Below are 15881 nucleotides of genomic sequence, written 5' to 3'. Positions count from 1 at the left end.
CACCTCGCTGGTAATGAAGAAACGCTTATTATCGCCTGCTGTCTCTGAGTCCGTCCAGCGCTAAATGGTGTGTATATAACGCTCGCCGTTAGCTACGTGGAAGATCTGCGTTTCGTGGCGTAGTGGATAGCGCCGCTCGCTGCGGAGCAAGGGGTCCCTGGTTCGATTCCGCGCTTCGGAAGCATTTTTCTGAGTTACTTTTCTTTGGGGCCTTTATATATATATACATACTTATACATATACGGTGCATGACGGCGGCGACGGCGACGGCAAAATCCAGCCGAGACTGTCCATATAATTGCTATCGCAATAAAAATTAAGTAGACGTCAAGTGCCCTATGCGTGAACTCAGCACAAAAAACTACAGCGCGCAACAGACGCCCCTCGCTTTCCGCGCGCTTCCCGAGCGCGCGGAAAGTCCACGGGTCCGGCGCAGCAGCGGCGCGGCCCGGTAGTTCACTGCAAAAGGACGCGCGGGAGCCGGCGCTTTGGACACTCCCCCTATTCTAGGTCACTCTACCCTGTAGCCAGACGTGAAACTAATGTCGATGTCGGTAGGTGCGCCGTGGCAAAATTGATTTTAATATCAAAATAAAATATCAGCATTTGCCGAGCTTCGCACTTGCTCAGAGCCGCCTCTGTATACAGATATGTATGGCAGAGTAAACTCGCCTTCGAAAAATGGTGTCAGTATTCCTTAAGGACGCACTCAGGGAGCCTTCTTTGTAAAGGTGCGCAAAAGGGAGACGCTTGAGCTCGTAGACGTCTTCTGCAAACGCCTCACTTTCTTGGTGCCCTCGTCGGCCGATGACGGCGATACTGAGACGGCAAATAAGAGTTCCGTCGCGCCGTGTGGTTTGTATGCAGGTTGTAGTTTGCTCACCGTCCACTCAAATGCCAGGGTGGCGCTGCCGAAGGCACTTAGAACAAAAACAAATATACAGGCCATTCTGCCGTGAGAGGCAGAGAGCTGAAATGTGATTTTTTTTCTATGGTAAGATCGATTTAATCGAAGTAGACAAGGCAATAAGCCAACGAAAAAAAAAGATATTTCTTTCTTTTTCTTTTTGTCGGGCCTGGTGGCGCACATGTCACCGCCCCGTTATAAAAGGGGCGCTCGTAGCATCCATGTTATCTCAACCTGTTTTTCGCCTTTCCCCGCTAAGTACACGGCGCCGCTACAAGACCACAATTTACACTGCTCGCGAAAGTGCACGCGACCATGGCGTCCATATGCGCTCAGAGCGTGCTTGGCTTCGGCGCTCATCTCGACTGGCGGCCTACCATATTCGTGCCTGAATTGCCTTCCAAAAGCTTGTGCTCGTTGTGTGGACTGTTGCCCGCAGCGTCGTTCATGCTGCCCTGCAAGCATCTGCTGTGCGGATCGTGTTTCTACCAGTGCCGCCAAATTAGCGACCGTTGCCCCCTGGACCAGCGAGTCTTCAGGCAGGAGGAAGTGGCTCCCGCGCTCATCAAGAAGGAAGCCATTCTCGGCTTCAGGATACGCTGCTGGAACGCGGGCAACGGTTGTGACGCTGAAGACACCGTCTCCATCATGCTGGACCACTTTGCCAACGCCTGTATGTTCCACACCGTGAACTGCCAGAAGTGCGGCGAGAAAATGCTGCATCGAGAACTTCCGGGTCACGTGATGTCTGGCTGCGCAGCCACCCGCTCTCCTGCAAGGTACGATAAGGGCACCCTTGCTGCCAGTTTTCCCTACACCAGCGAAATGCTCGAAAAGACGTCGCAAGAGAACGCTTCTACGCAGACGGGGCTAGCATCGATCGTGTTGCGCATTCACGAAATGAAGAAGATGATGGATCACCTGTCGGCGACTATATGCCATATGACAGCTGAAGCCGGCCGAATCAAGGGCACCACGTGGGGTCCTCAGATTGTTGCCTGGATCAGTGAAATAGAAGATTTCATCTGTACGAATGAGAATAACTTCATGACGTTTTTTAACCGAATTTCCTATAGTGACGCACAGTCGCGAAATAAGGCAGCGCATTCCATGGCGGAAAATCGCGCCATAAAACTTGAAACCTCCGATCGTGCTTTCTCGAAGTCCTCAAGTCCGGCCTGGCCTGGAACAACGTACGCGATACAAAAGGTAATCGCCGAAGGGTTGAATGAGCCAGATTGTGAACGTCCCCTGATGAACCCACAACCATCGCTTCTGGGGCCACAGCACGACACTAAGGACAGCGAAATCCAAGAATGCTGCGATGTCATCATAGAGAACTGGACGCATTTCAGCACGGGCCATGCTACAGCCTATATTCGGAATGGTCGATGTGAATGTCGCGTGCCTATACATGGTTACGGTTTCTTGCTTATTCCATTGTTACATACTATAGACGGAACCAGCCGGGTTCGCTTCACTGTGTATGCGTTCAAGCGCTTCTTTAATACCATGCATGAGGAGCCCCCGGATTGTGTGTTAAGAATGCGGCTAGTTAGCCGCGCAGGTGGCGCAAATGATGATTGTTTGAAAGAACACATATCTTGGATGAAAGTTGGCTTTCCGTGGAAAATTATGGGCGCGGAAACCCTTTACTATTTTACCAGCTGGCAAGCCGTGAACATCGCACATGCTGAAACATGTGGCTTTGTCTCAGACGACAAAGTTCAGGTGCGTTTCAGCGTGACAAACTTGTAGGCAATTGCTTTCGTTGGACTGACGTCTCCAATATTGTCCTGTACCGTACTCATTGCAGTCTATGCTCTGCACTTATTCAATGAAGAACCTCCAACTTGTTCACTTTCGCAGTAGATGACAACGCTTACATTCAGCGGCTCGACCTGTGCGCACGTGGCTGTTTCGTGGACTGAGACAATTCTTTTTATTTTTGTAAGGGGTAGTATGCCATCCTGATGTCTTCACTGGGGTGTTCTTTAGCTGGCTACGTGTTTACAGTAGCAACTCTAAGCGGAATAAAAAACTTTGCAGATGAATGCGTATGTTGGATCCTATCTTAAGCAAGTCTTTCGGAAAGCAGTGAATTAATCGCAGTGAAACAGCGCCGGAGAACGCAAGGGACCATCTTCTAACGAACTGCGTAGGGGCACAGGACACAAGGAAAGAAAAGACAGAAGAGCGCAGACTCGCAACTGATCTATTTAATACACGGGACAACCTTAAATAGTTCCGAGCAAGGACGACGTGTCACTGTCAAAGAGTAGCAACTGAACAAAAACAAAAAACCAATTAGGGATTTTAGTCACGGCCGCGTAGTCAGCTGTAGAACATGGAGCACAGATATGCGACCTCCTTGTCAGATAAATCGATAGAGGGGTAGCTAATACACGTATCTCCCTTTCTCCTGATATGAAATGCCTCAATTATCTAAGCGCCTGTGTACCTGCTTTTCCTGTAGACAACTGGCACATCATTAAAACGGGATCTCCACCACACTCTCGGCAGTACGCTGGCGAGCGTAAGCCCGGTGTGTTAGAAAGCGACCGCTCATGTTCGCTTAACTTCATATTAATGCATCTTCCGCTTTCACCGATATAAGATTTCGCTCATGTTAAGTAGACCTGATAAACTATGCCTACCTTGGATGGCACATATTTATTGTTATGTTGAACATGACACTCATTTCTCTGTGTCATACTGGCAGATTATTTCCTTCGGCTCACTAAACTGCAGTCCTTGGACAGCTTGGGCGGCGCTGAAAAGGTCATGCGTAAGCCATACTTCGTTCCTATTTCTTTAGGCCGTGCGAGGGGCCATGGACATATTGGACTGCCGTAACTCTGTGCTTATCAGTGACCTTCTTACCGTCTCCCTGTAGATTCTTTTTCTTTCTTTTACTACACAAACCAGCTTATTACAAACAGTGGCTCTCACGTGGTCCGGATACCCAGCGATGTTTAGCCTTTGCGACCTGTTTAAAGAAGGTGTTCTGCATTTCACGAGTACAGGACTTTTCCCTCGCGGTTTGCAAGGAGCTGAAAGCGATCTCCATCTTCACGATCTTCGAGTGGCTTGAACTAGGTCTTAAGTTTACCTTAGAATATTGGCATGATTTTAGGCTAGAGTCTCTCGATTTGGAATTGCAGTTGAAGGCGGACCATGTGTGTGGGGCCTACTTTCCTAGGGCCAAGAAACCGCTGCTCAGTTCTTGTTCAAGCCGACTTTCACCGGGAATTCTGACTTCTCAAAGCATGGACTATCCGCCTCCCGGCTCTAGCCTACCCCCCCCCCCCCCCTAACTTCTGGGCAATAATCCTTGGAGCATCATCAAATCGGACTCCGAGCAAAAGCAAAGCAAGCGCTCAACCTTTGGTAATCAGATTACGACAATGCCACGATGACGGCGTTTAATAAAAAAGAAGTTAATGGCACGCTGTCGTTCAACGATGCCGCGCATGTCACGGATGATGAAAAGCGACACGAGAACACACGAACGCTCAACCTGTCAGCATCACTGTAGGCTGACATGCTCCGCAACCACCATCATAAACGCGATACAAGAGGGAACCGCTTACGAGCGACTTGCCAGGATGTAAGTACTTACCCGTCTGCTGTTTAATGGGTAAGCATCTGTTCCGAGTAAACACGAGATAACTTAAGCTAAATACGGAACTTTTTGACACGCATCGTAGATAACTGGTCTTAATTGATTCAATACTCAGCTACAGCCGATCTTCGACAGGAAATGTCCGATATGAATGTACTGCATGCGCGGTGCGTTCGCGCGCGTGCTTGTCCCTGAAATAAATATTTCAGGCGAAGTAACTACCGTAATACACCTCATTGTGTGTTCGTTTAATGATCACTTCGGTACTATCCAGAGGCTGCCGGCGAGTTCACACCGAAGCTGGTGTGAACTAGCCGTGGGACTAGATCATACAACGCGATTCTTGCCTTTTGAAGACAAGTTCTCATTCCTCCCCACCCCCACCCCCTATTTTATCTCCTTAATATTAAGCCGAAAAAGCCAGAAAATAATGTTTTCACGTATTTTTTTCTTCGCCAATCAATTTTCAAGCGGGCGTGAATCGAAGGACGGTGCATGAAAGGCACGCGCTGTCAAAGCGGGCGCTGCCAACGGTGCCACGGTACGATCTCCGAGGTGGCGCTTCAGTAGAAGACGTAAACCCGCGACATGTCGTTGTCGACTCCTCGGCGGCGCAGCAGCTTCATTTCATGGATGGACTTGAGGTTGAACTTCTTGAAGAAGCTGTGCGACTCGTAGCTCTGGATGCAGCCGACGGCCCAAACACCCTTCGAGGCAACCGCCGGGCAGTCCCTGAACAGCCGGCCCAGCAGCAGTTCGGCGATGTCGATCGAGTCGGCGCTAAGGTGGCGCACGATGGCCGCTCCATGGAGGCCCTCGCTTATGAAGCCGTAGCCGCCAATCTGGTTGTCCTCGCGAAGCGCTATGCGCAGCATCGTGTTCTTCTCCTTCAGCATGCGGTCCAGCAGTGCCGTCCTGCGCCAACGTGGCATCCACAAGACGTGGAGACATTTAGCTGAGTACTTGAAACTCCTCTACTTGAAAAGTATACGCGCGTGCACCAGACATGATGAACGACCTTGTGCATCCTGACAAGCGCGAGGCAACAATCACAGCAGGTAGAGACACGTAAGCAGTACGGGCGCTAGACATCAGCCAGTCAGGAAGCATCCTTTTCACGGATGTTTTTTTCAGCAGTCATTTATCAAGTGGGCGTGAATCGAGGGATGGTTCTTGAAGTTAACGTGCGGTCCAAGGGGCGCTGCCCCCCGGACATTTTTTAGTCTGACCAGCACTCCGCTATAGCAAAATGCTTTGCGTATAGCGGTATACCGGGTGTGTATACCGGGTGAGAAACATGGCCGCACCGCCCAAAGCGGTTGCCGTCCACCTCTAATCTATCAACTGGCCGTCATGCGATCTGTAGCTCGTTAGCCCCGAACTTATGCTTTTATTTGCTTTATACCCCAGTCACACGGCAAATCTAATGTCATACAGCGGATGTCATTCGTTTGTAATGTCATTTCTTTGCTGTGCACGACACGGGGAAACTAGTGCCATTCGATGAAAACGACACTTCCTGTCGAATGAGTTCACGAAACACATTCGTATTCGATTTCGGACCGAATGCATAGTCTCGACGCCAGGGACCCTTTAGGGAGATGGCTGTTAACTTATGTACACGCAACTTTTGTAATTCGTAAATATGTTATTCTTTACTAGATTAACTTATTACTGATTTTATGACGTAACAGCACGCGCCAAACGTTCCTAAAAGAAAGCTACTCTCAACTGCAGCGGCTGGGCGCCGGCCATGTTTTATTTGTGCTCTGTTGTCGTTGTTGCCTGTATTGCCGGTGTTGATCGTCCGATTGCACGGATTTTCATGATCAAGGTGGTGACTACACGAATTAGCTGCCGCTGTCTAATTTCTGCAACCGGGGTGTCAGTCGTGCCCCCACGCTTCGGTTCACTGTATTCACGCCCGGTCATATCGTCGGCCATGTTGGGTTTCGATTGGCTTTTGTCTTGACTTCGTTTGTGTCGTGCAGCTGTGGCAAGTTGTGTAAAACGGCTGCGTTTATATGCTAGGAGCAGCTTTTTAGTGTTTTCGGGGATACACACATGTTACATGCAATTTTTAATAGATTTTTATTTCTCCCAAGGTCACGGCTCAGGAGGGATAATGTCATGGTCATAATTTTAAAATATTTGTTTTCGTCGTGTGACAGCAGGCAGGTAAAGTGACGTTAAGTTCACCTCATGTCATTCGTTGTAAATGACGTTAGATTTGCCGTGTGACAGGGGTATTAAATTCATATCCTTAAGCTTCGACAGAAAATTATTCGTGTCGATTCGGCACCGTTTTGGAGAATCATACTCAAATAATCAATGCTGTAGGCTTAGCGAGTGGCGATTGGCGCTCCCGGAATCTCTGAAGACATAGCTTACGTGTTTGTTAACTGTTTTTAAATGCGGAGCACTTTAGTGTCCCGGTTTGTCGTCCATTCATAAATCTCATGTGGCGTGATCACGCTCACAGCAAAGCGCTCAATACAGGCCATACCAAGGCTATCAATGCTCAAATACGTGTTAAAATGAACGAACAACGTCTAAAATAATATAATTAGCAGAAATTACCAAGAAGTAATCGCGATAATTAACTTAAAATCACTAAAGACTTTTCGGAAACATGGGGCTGACTCCGGCGCCTCGTAAGAGAGGGCGCCACCGCCTCGCCGAGCGAGGGAATGCCCCTCTCCCTGCGATTCGCCGGCGCTGAAACAACCTGACGGAATTTGCTGTAAACGACGCGTATCTCAACTGCCGTAACAAGAAGGAAGTCGATATAACGCAGCAAAAAGTAGCGCACATCCCGAACACCGAGTTTGCGAATTTCCCTAACAAGATTTTACTCGTGCCGGGGAAGCTCTACGTGCTTACCTCAAACATTGTCGTCATCGACGCTTTGCTGAACGGAGCAGTGGAAACTCTACGAACGGGAATCGCTGGGTGCCTGTGCTACGCACTTCCTCAGGTTTCGCAGTAGTGGAGCTGCCATACGTTTTTTTTTATCCTTCATAGCTGGCGCCACTTGACGTGGTAGCAGCTATGACACACGCTATCCGGTATTATGCTACGCCTTTGCGAGAACGGAATACCAGACAGATTAAAAAAAAGCTTAGAATAGCGTACGCAAAGCTTTGCCTTAGCGTTTGTCGCCACTGCGCATGCATCGTACGCTATCCTCTTGCGGGCCTACGTTAAGTGACGGAAACAGTTGGCGACTGCAACGACCACTATATTTGCGTACTCTATTCTAAAACTTATATAATACTACGTGACGTGAAAGTCGAAGGCGTATTGTCTCTCGACGACCGTCTATAATGAAACTGAAGTTTTTCTAATAAAAAATACTGATGACTGTTTGATCGACAAGCGACTGGGTATCGTGTAACGAAGGTTTGGTACAAAAATATGAAGAAACTCACAGGGTCTCTTATGCATTCACTTAAGAAGACTTGAAGGCAAAAGCCCTTTTCTTTTTCTTCTCAGTCGATGTATTGATGCTGCCCCGCCACCCTTCGAAAACTCTCTGCCCCTAACATGGTTTTGCATTGCCTCCAAGATCGGAGGCACCTCACCTCCGTGATTGGACCACCTTTGACGAAGTTCCAATTTCATGTGATGACGTCATAAGTTATGACGTCACGTCATAACGTGACGACATAATGACGTCAAATTTTGGCGCTCTATGACGTCATCACGTGATGATTCTTTTTTTTGCATGACTCGTCCTCAACTCCGCCGACACCGACGGTCAAATTTCACGTTTGATGAGGCATCTAAGGCTGTCGCCTTAATAAATAAAAGAGGGCGAGAAGCGGTTAAAAACTGAAATGCATGCTGCTTCGAAAGTACCGTACTGTAGAGACGATGGGTGCAGCACTGCATAAAATCAGTAGGGTGTTTTAGCAGTGGCAGGTTACCGCACGAAGTACGGAAATACCGTGTCTTCGTGGTCGGCACACAGCTTTTAAAAATATTCTAGCCGAGCGAGTTGCTCACCGCATACGGTAACGTGACGACGTGATCTAATTAGCTAACAGATGTATTTCTGACAGAAAACTACGAGCCCACCACGACGGTACGGTATTTCTGTGCTTGCCTTATAGGGTAAACAGGCAATGCATTTTTACCCTGTTATCATCTCATCAGATGTTACTACACGCATCGAGCAACTCGAGCAGCTAAAACGTTTTCGGATCGTGCTGCATTTCACACGGAATGGTGATACCGTATCCTGAACTGTTCGATGTTACCGTCACTGCTTAAACACCCTACAGTAATCCGAAAAAGAATGCAAGTTGACAGGGAAACATCAACCTGTCGGATAGGCGGTTTATCTCTTATTGCTGGGCTTAAATAAAGCGGACGGATAATTTAATTTGTAACATTCAGAGTGAATCCCCATGGCAGGAAAACGCGGCGCTTTTAACCTTTGCAGCCCTGGAATTTTTATTTTTGCCGGAGAGTTTTTAGTGTGTATTTTCCTAATAGTTACGGCCTCAGAAGACCCCAAACAAAAAAATTGAGCCAATGGTGTAAGTATTTATGAATTTACAGACATGACCTCAAATTAGGTCTTCAGGGCTCAGCGGTCATGAAATGAGAAAAAATGGCTCTTTTATTCCTGCTTTTATTCACTAGAGTAGCTCCAAATCACAGCCAACAGCGTATTTGGAAGCGTGGAAGTCCTCGAAACAACTTCCGGACTTCGTCCCAAAAACGGCGCTTACCCGCCTCAGCTCGCTCGCCGCGGCGTCACCCATGACTACCCATGACTTCGGTCAAGCTTCTTCCTCTTTGCGGCTCCCAACTCCGGAAAAATTCCACAATGGTGATGTCGATCGCAGTGGGGAACGTTGAAAAAATACTACCCCAAGAATTACCAGTTTTGATTTCGTTTCCGAGGTGCTAGAGTAACTTTGTGTGGTGTCGTCACTTCACGACGCCAGGGCCGAAAGGGTTAAAGAAAGAGAAATTCGAAGAGGGTACTTGTCTTCCGTGAAATCGCGTACTTATTAGGTGCTGAATTGCGATGCGTTTAGGCTGTAAATAGCCTGTTAGCCTGTATTACTTTTTCAACTGCGCTACTATATACAGACATGTGCCCGTAGAGAAGGGCCCACTACCGGCATACTGACCTGTTGAAGCCGACGATGTCGGTGTCGTATTCGAGCAGCAGCTCGCGGACTCCCCGCTCGCTCTCCATGACGCGCACCCCGGGCAGCGACGTGATGACGCCCGTCAGACGGGGCACGGCGGGTCCCAGTATCTGGAAGAGGCGCGAGCTCACGTTGAACTGGTACTTGTTGAGGTAGATGTGCTCGTGCTCGGGGATGCACAGCGTGTAGGCGTTCGCGTCGCCGATGTGCTCCATGGCTCGGTCGGCCAGCTGCGTGCCCAGGCCCTGGTTGCGGTACTGCTGCTGCAGGCCGTGCAGCCACAGCTTGGCCATGCCTTCCCCCACGAACGGGGCGCAACACGAGCCGATCACCTCGCCTGCACGCAAGACTCCAGTTAATGCTCTATATAAAGTCACTGTGTGCAATCTTGTGTAGGCGATTTCTTCTTGCCGCATAGTTTCGTACTGAAGTTACTACAGTCGAATACAACTTAAGGTGTCTGGAGAGGCTCCGCCCAGAACACCGCGAAAATGGACGGCAGCCGATCGCCTCCGCGACTAACGAAATAGTGCTGCTCATGCACTCAGCAATGTTTTTCGAAGGCGGGGTCACCGGCCATCCGGCTCATGACGTCAATCTGGAGCACGCCTTCATTGGTGCAGGCTTGTGTGCGTCCGCCATTGAGGAGAAAGCGCCGCGGACTTCTACAGTTGTATCCGATTATAGAGACATCATTGGCGCTGCGAACGCTTCATCTGTTGAGAGAGTGATGGGTAGTACATCTACAGTCGTCAGCAAGCGCGACTCGAACGCTCCGCAGTGTGTCCTGAAACAGTATGATTGACGCCAGCGCCGCGTAGCTTTGGGTTCTGTTGCCGAGATGTTACCAATGCATGCCGACATACTGTCCAAGCATACCGAGGTATTATATCGCCAACAGCGCCCGTCGCTTGGCGGCTGGCATCAGTCAAACCAGTCCAGGCCACGCTGCGAAGCGTTCGAGTTAAGCTTGCTAACGACTGCACACATGTCTTGCTAATATAACACCGCAGCAGTGGGGAAGTAGCTGAACATCCATCTACGATGAGCGAAATATTGGATTCGATGTCTCATGAGTAAAAAAATCCGGCGTCGGCGGGAACACCAATGGTACCAAAAGTCATGTGACCAACTGATGGTGTCATCTGATGACGTCACGGAATTTACTGAGAACGTAGGTTTAATGAGTGTCTCGTGAGAGCTTACGCCTGTGCTTTCCTTAGCGTTGCCTGAAGGGATTGTCAAGCTTTCCTTCTTCAGAAGCCATACTGTGAATACAGTATGGCTGAATACAGTAAAAGCTTGTTAATTCGGATTTCACGGGACCAGAAAAAGTGTCCGAAATAAATGAATGCCGAATTATTGAAAGTATTAACAAAAAAAAAACAGTTGTCCGTTACATCAATACACTTTCAGTTTCTTGATGATACGTAAATCCTGCAATTACTTTGCGTAAGTGTAAAAAACCAAAATTTCCTCATGCAGCGACTTCGTTCTGAATGGGACCACGGCGGCAGACTCCCGTGGTAAATTAGCCCGCAGCGTGCTCTGCACACCTCCCTTATTGCATATCGCCAACACCACCACGCGCTGGTAAAATGGCCGCAGGTAAAATGGCCAGGTAAAATGGCCGGCAACACGTTGTTTGTCCCTCACGATGTACCAAACGAGTTTTACGCCAGCATGCCAACCGCGGCTAAAAGCTTTTCATCCTCAACAGCTTCCGCCATGTTTGAGTTCTGATAAATTGCGCGCGCATTGCGTCAAGTTAAAACGAAGCTGCTAAGTGCCGGATCCGCATTGGAAAAAACCGTGGTCACTAACTGATGAAGATTGCGTTGCGGACAGAGCCGCGTCGTTTTTGCTTGTGCGAACGCCGTTCTCGCTCTTTTGCTTCGCACAATTGTGGCGCTCCGCGCTCGCCGCGTTCCACGGATCGTCAGAATGAACCGCGTTGCGGCCCAATGTGACCGAATTAACGACAGTTTGATGCCATTAGACAATGCATTTGATGGCCGGGACCAGAGAACACGTCAGAACTATCTAGTTTTCCGAATTAACGAGGATCGAATTAACCATCTTTTACTGTATAAATATCTAGCTATTATTTGCTGTCACGGGATGGTCATGTGGCAATCTTGAAGCCCTGCCATCACGCTCACCTGCAAAAGAGAGGAGAATCTAATGGGATGGTATAGGAATTTCACCATGAAGAAATGATCGTGTACTTATATGCGCACAGGCGGGTTCAAATTTGCTGCCGTTATTTTTCACCGTCTAGGCGAAACTACCAGGGTGCAATTCGCTTAACAACCAGCAGAAAAGAAGAAACGATAAGGGAGCGGCTTCACAGGTTGTCTAGTGAACGGTACGCGAGCTCCTTCACTGTTTAACGAGTTATCCCTTCATTTGACGACATTCGACCTCACCGTCCTCAGCGACGGCAGCAATCATGCCGGCCCGGTCACACTTCCACAGGGAGTCGATGAGGTCGCCGCTGATCATGAAGCCGATGGTCTTCCAGAGTTCCGCCAGCCGCGGGAGCTCCTCGTACTGCAGCTCCCGGATGGTGTACTTGCGGTCCTTCAGGGGCATCGCTGCGAACACAGCGCACCGAATCGTCGTGTGTATACAGCAGGCGCTGAGAATGTCAGTGCAAAACGCGCCGTAACACGCAACTCGTTAGACAATGGCTGTTTAAAGGGACCGACAACTGCCCAGAACATGAAATAAGATGACTGCACTGATGGAAAGATTGTCCTTCGCATTGACTCAAACCAACCCTGTTTACCTTGTGAGAGGCGGATTTATATTTTTATTTCTTCATTGAAAGTCGCGAAAAATGACATTTGGCGCCTCTGGCGGCAAAATCATACACGGTCCGATGAAGCCGGTCACGTGACCATTGATTGGTGTATGCGTTCGATGACTTTTCTGTTAGTACTGAAATATTGTTCATTTCTTTATATTAAAAGATATTACTCCATAAAAATGTACATATAGGCCCGCGTTAGTTGTATGCGACAAAGTGGTGCTGCCATCGCTTGGCGTAATGATCCCATGCCGCGAAAAGCCATCCACGACACAGGCGCAGGCAACCTTGGTCGTAGGCGCGCACAACGCTGTACAAATACCGAGAAGGTGTATAAAGCCACATGATCTCATTGTAACAGCTTGCTATTTTCGAAAATGGCTGGAAAGCTCAAAATAAAGGTGGTTAAGCATAGCTACAGCAACTCCTGCGAAAGCAGAACAACGACAGCTTTCACAAGGGCTAGCGGCATTGCTATCAATTCTCAGCGTTGCTGTAGCAAGCCTTCATGCGTGTTTGGAGCCTTTCAGATCGAAAAATACTGCTTATAAAATAACTACGTGCTTTTAGGGTAAACCACTGCAGCTACAAACGCTACGAAGGGTAAGCTTCCTGTCGCGCCGTAAAAAGCTGGGTCGAAAAAAATCAGTTGTCGGTCCCTTTAATGATTGAATTCTGTTGGTATTACGTAGTAACTGTGAGAAACGCTGCCATCAGGATTAACTCATCTTCATCGGCAGGATTGACTCTGGCTGCAAAGGTGTGCCCACATCGGAATGCGGCTGCCATGGTCGAGAATGGAAGTGGCGTTCTCGTGTCAGCAGCGCAACGACGTAGCCTCTGTAGGGCACCAGGTTGATCGCTGTGCCACCCGAAAGCATGGCCGGAACACGTATTTGGCACTAATATTGATGAAATGCAGATGGGCCGGGAACGTAGCACGTCGGCAGAATAACCGGTGGTCATTAAGGGTAACTGACTGAATTCCAAGAGATGGCAAACGCGTGAGGGGAAGACAGAAAATTAGGTGGGTAGATGAGATTAAGAAGTTTGTAGGTATAACGATGGCAGCAGAAAGCACAGGACCGTGTTGATTGGCGGAACACGGGAGAGGCCTTTGCCCTACAGTGGGCGTAGACAGGCTGATGATGATGATTATGATGATGATGATGATGATGATGATTGTGACTGCTAGCCACTGTGCCCAGAACTCGAAGCTTCTTGCACTCCGAGTAAGAGAGCATCATGTGGTCTGGGCTTACATACGGCCAGCGTGGTGACTCGTTATAGCTATCCCGATCTGCTTGAAAGGTCAAGGTCCCGGGTTCATGTAGCCGCGCGTCGATGCGGTTCACTGTAACTTTTCGGCGGGGCGGACAAAAGCCCTGGAAACTGCACGAAATGTGCTGATCTTGCGCAGACGGAAAACGGAAAACCAGCAAACCAGCGAGCACTGCCGAAAGGAGGATTCTTATCTAACAAGAATCATGTGCGCTTGATTTTTTTTATTTCAGCGGACCTGACAACATTAAACAAAATCATACTAGGCGAGAAGGCAAACAGGAGCAGAAACAGCGAGCAGCCACCACCTAAATGAGCTTCCCTCTGCGGCAAGTTACTTGTGTTACTTGTGTTATGTTAATTTCTTGTTATTTGGAACATGAAAACAAGCGCTGACTTAACGTTCCCACAAGGCCAGTAAACAAAACAATGAGTTAACTTACCATAGGGGCTTTCCTTTATTATTTAGTTCAGTGCTTGCTAAAGAGGGAGGTACGGCACAGCACATTTTTATTTATATCGCGCGAGCACCAATCGCACGCTATGTGAACACCTTGCGAAGGCGATAATGTTCGATACCGATAGCTATACGCTGTTTATTTCAGAAGGAAACAGTCGTTTTGTTGCATGCGTGGCCGCACAGTTATAGATAGCAATGTCAAGAAACCTAGGTTTTTCTTCTTCTTCTTTTTTTTATTCCATCGCTTCCGTGCAAAAGACGCAGTGCTGCCAATCTTAGTAACTGCAGTGTTGTTTCTCCGTATGGCTTTTGTTTTCCTTACTTTACTTACTATGTCGCACGAGCTTCGACCACACGCTGTGGCGGCGCCTTACAACGTCGCTTATCTTCGAGTCTGGCAGTAATGCCCGCAGATGCCTGAAACATTCATCGCGCATGCGTCCTCTTCTACGCCGTTACTTTCCGGGGGAGGCACGCCTAGTCGTAGTGCCTGGGATCAGTCTGCCTAAGTATGCGGAGGCTGTAGTTCATAGGGGGGCGGCGAATTGATATTATCAAGGGTGGTAAAACAACGGGAAACTCAGGACGTAGCGTTTCGACAAGTAAACTCGTCAGAGACAGAGACCATTCCGCATGTCAAAGATGGGGTCTTCTCGTTATCGTCGGAGCTCTGACGTCAGATCATAGCCCTACTAAACGTTGCAATGCGGAACGTTTGCTCGTCTCACACTAGAAAAACCACCATCGATAAATGAAAAACGGCGTCTCTATGTCGCCCGAATGATCATTAGAACAGAATTCAACGCTTGTAGGGGCAGTAATCTTTGGCAGGGGACCTCGGGCGATGTCCGACCCGTCCTTATCTAATGCTTAAGGACTGAGATGTAGCCAGACCCGTAGTCCCTATGCTGGCCGCGCCCACAGGTGACAACTGGAGTCAAGATTATGTATGCTTGCACTAAACGTGGGCGTAAAAGGGATGTGGCCGTATATACCCCGTGACGGAAACGAAACAGGCGAAAGACGATCCACGAAATATGTCTGATCGCTGGAAGGCTTCAAGTCCCACAATCAGTGCAATACAGTGGCTCGTAATGCTAGTAGCGAATTCATAGCAAATACAGCGTCGTCACGTCTTCGCGCTTCGTCCGTTTTGTGCCGGCACTCACCGTTTTTGATGAGAGGCGGTTTTTCTTCGGACATTTTCTTCTTTGGCTTCTTCGGCTCGCCCGCGATCCTTGGCCGCCAACTGCTGTCTCGCACCGTGGGCTCTGCACGAACAGGCCGCGCGTGGTTGTGGGTAGGCATCTTTGTGGGCTTTGATATTGGTGTAAGAAAAGGTAACGTTTGCCCGCGACTTTTTGAAAAGGTGACCATGAAAATTTGTCGGCCTCATGGCACCTTATTAAACTGTCTGTGAACGTGTTTTCTTTAGATTACCTATTAAAAACAGTGATACTGAAAAATACTTGGCCTCACGTGAAACAAGCTTTACTGAGTGTCATATGCGCTTTGGACTCGTCCATATAGGTGTGTGATATTTATAGCGATAGCAATTACATGGACACTCTCGGCTGGCTTTTGCCGTCGGCGTCGCCGTCGTGTCCCGTATATATATATATATATAT

At 48.6% G+C, this 15881-nt stretch overlaps 2 protein-coding genes across 3 annotated transcripts in view; one reads left to right on the top strand and one right to left on the bottom strand.

Moving 5' to 3' along the window:
- The window catches only part of LOC119386083 (TNF receptor-associated factor 3-like), a 77215-nt gene extending 74377 nt beyond the window's left edge, over nucleotides 1-2838 (top strand). Inside the window, exons 2-3 of the mRNA XM_049414213.1 lie at nucleotides 1687-1934; nucleotides 2777-2838. Coding sequence (XP_049270170.1) covers nucleotides 1687-1934; nucleotides 2777-2838 — 310 coding nt within the window. The remainder of the gene's footprint in view (nucleotides 1-1686; nucleotides 1935-2776) is intronic.
- A 2100-nt stretch (nucleotides 2839-4938) lies between these two features.
- LOC119385163 (uncharacterized) lies at nucleotides 4939-15565 on the bottom strand. 2 transcript variants are annotated; one of them, XM_037652685.2, is made up of 4 exons: nucleotides 15423-15565; nucleotides 12125-12297; nucleotides 9680-10032; nucleotides 4939-5447 (listed from the first exon to the last, which is right to left on the bottom strand). In XM_037652685.2, the coding sequence occupies exons 1-4, from the start codon at nucleotides 15559-15561 to the stop codon at nucleotides 5096-5098; spliced, it is 1017 nt and encodes a 338-aa protein (XP_037508613.2). In that variant the 5' UTR covers nucleotides 15562-15565; the 3' UTR covers nucleotides 4939-5095. The 2 variants fall into 2 exon arrangements, with proteins under 2 accessions (XP_037508613.2, XP_037508612.2); XM_037652684.2 differs by having other exon boundaries at nucleotides 9680-10037; nucleotides 12130-12297.
- Nucleotides 15566-15881: the final 316 nt, after the last annotated feature.

This window comes from Rhipicephalus sanguineus, chromosome 3 (assembly GCF_013339695.2).
Source record: "Rhipicephalus sanguineus isolate Rsan-2018 chromosome 3, BIME_Rsan_1.4, whole genome shotgun sequence".
NCBI classification, from domain to species: domain Eukaryota; kingdom Metazoa; phylum Arthropoda; class Arachnida; order Ixodida; family Ixodidae; genus Rhipicephalus; species Rhipicephalus sanguineus.
The sequence above is the reverse complement of the archived record's forward strand: the minus strand, read 5'-3'. Positions and strand labels throughout refer to the sequence as shown.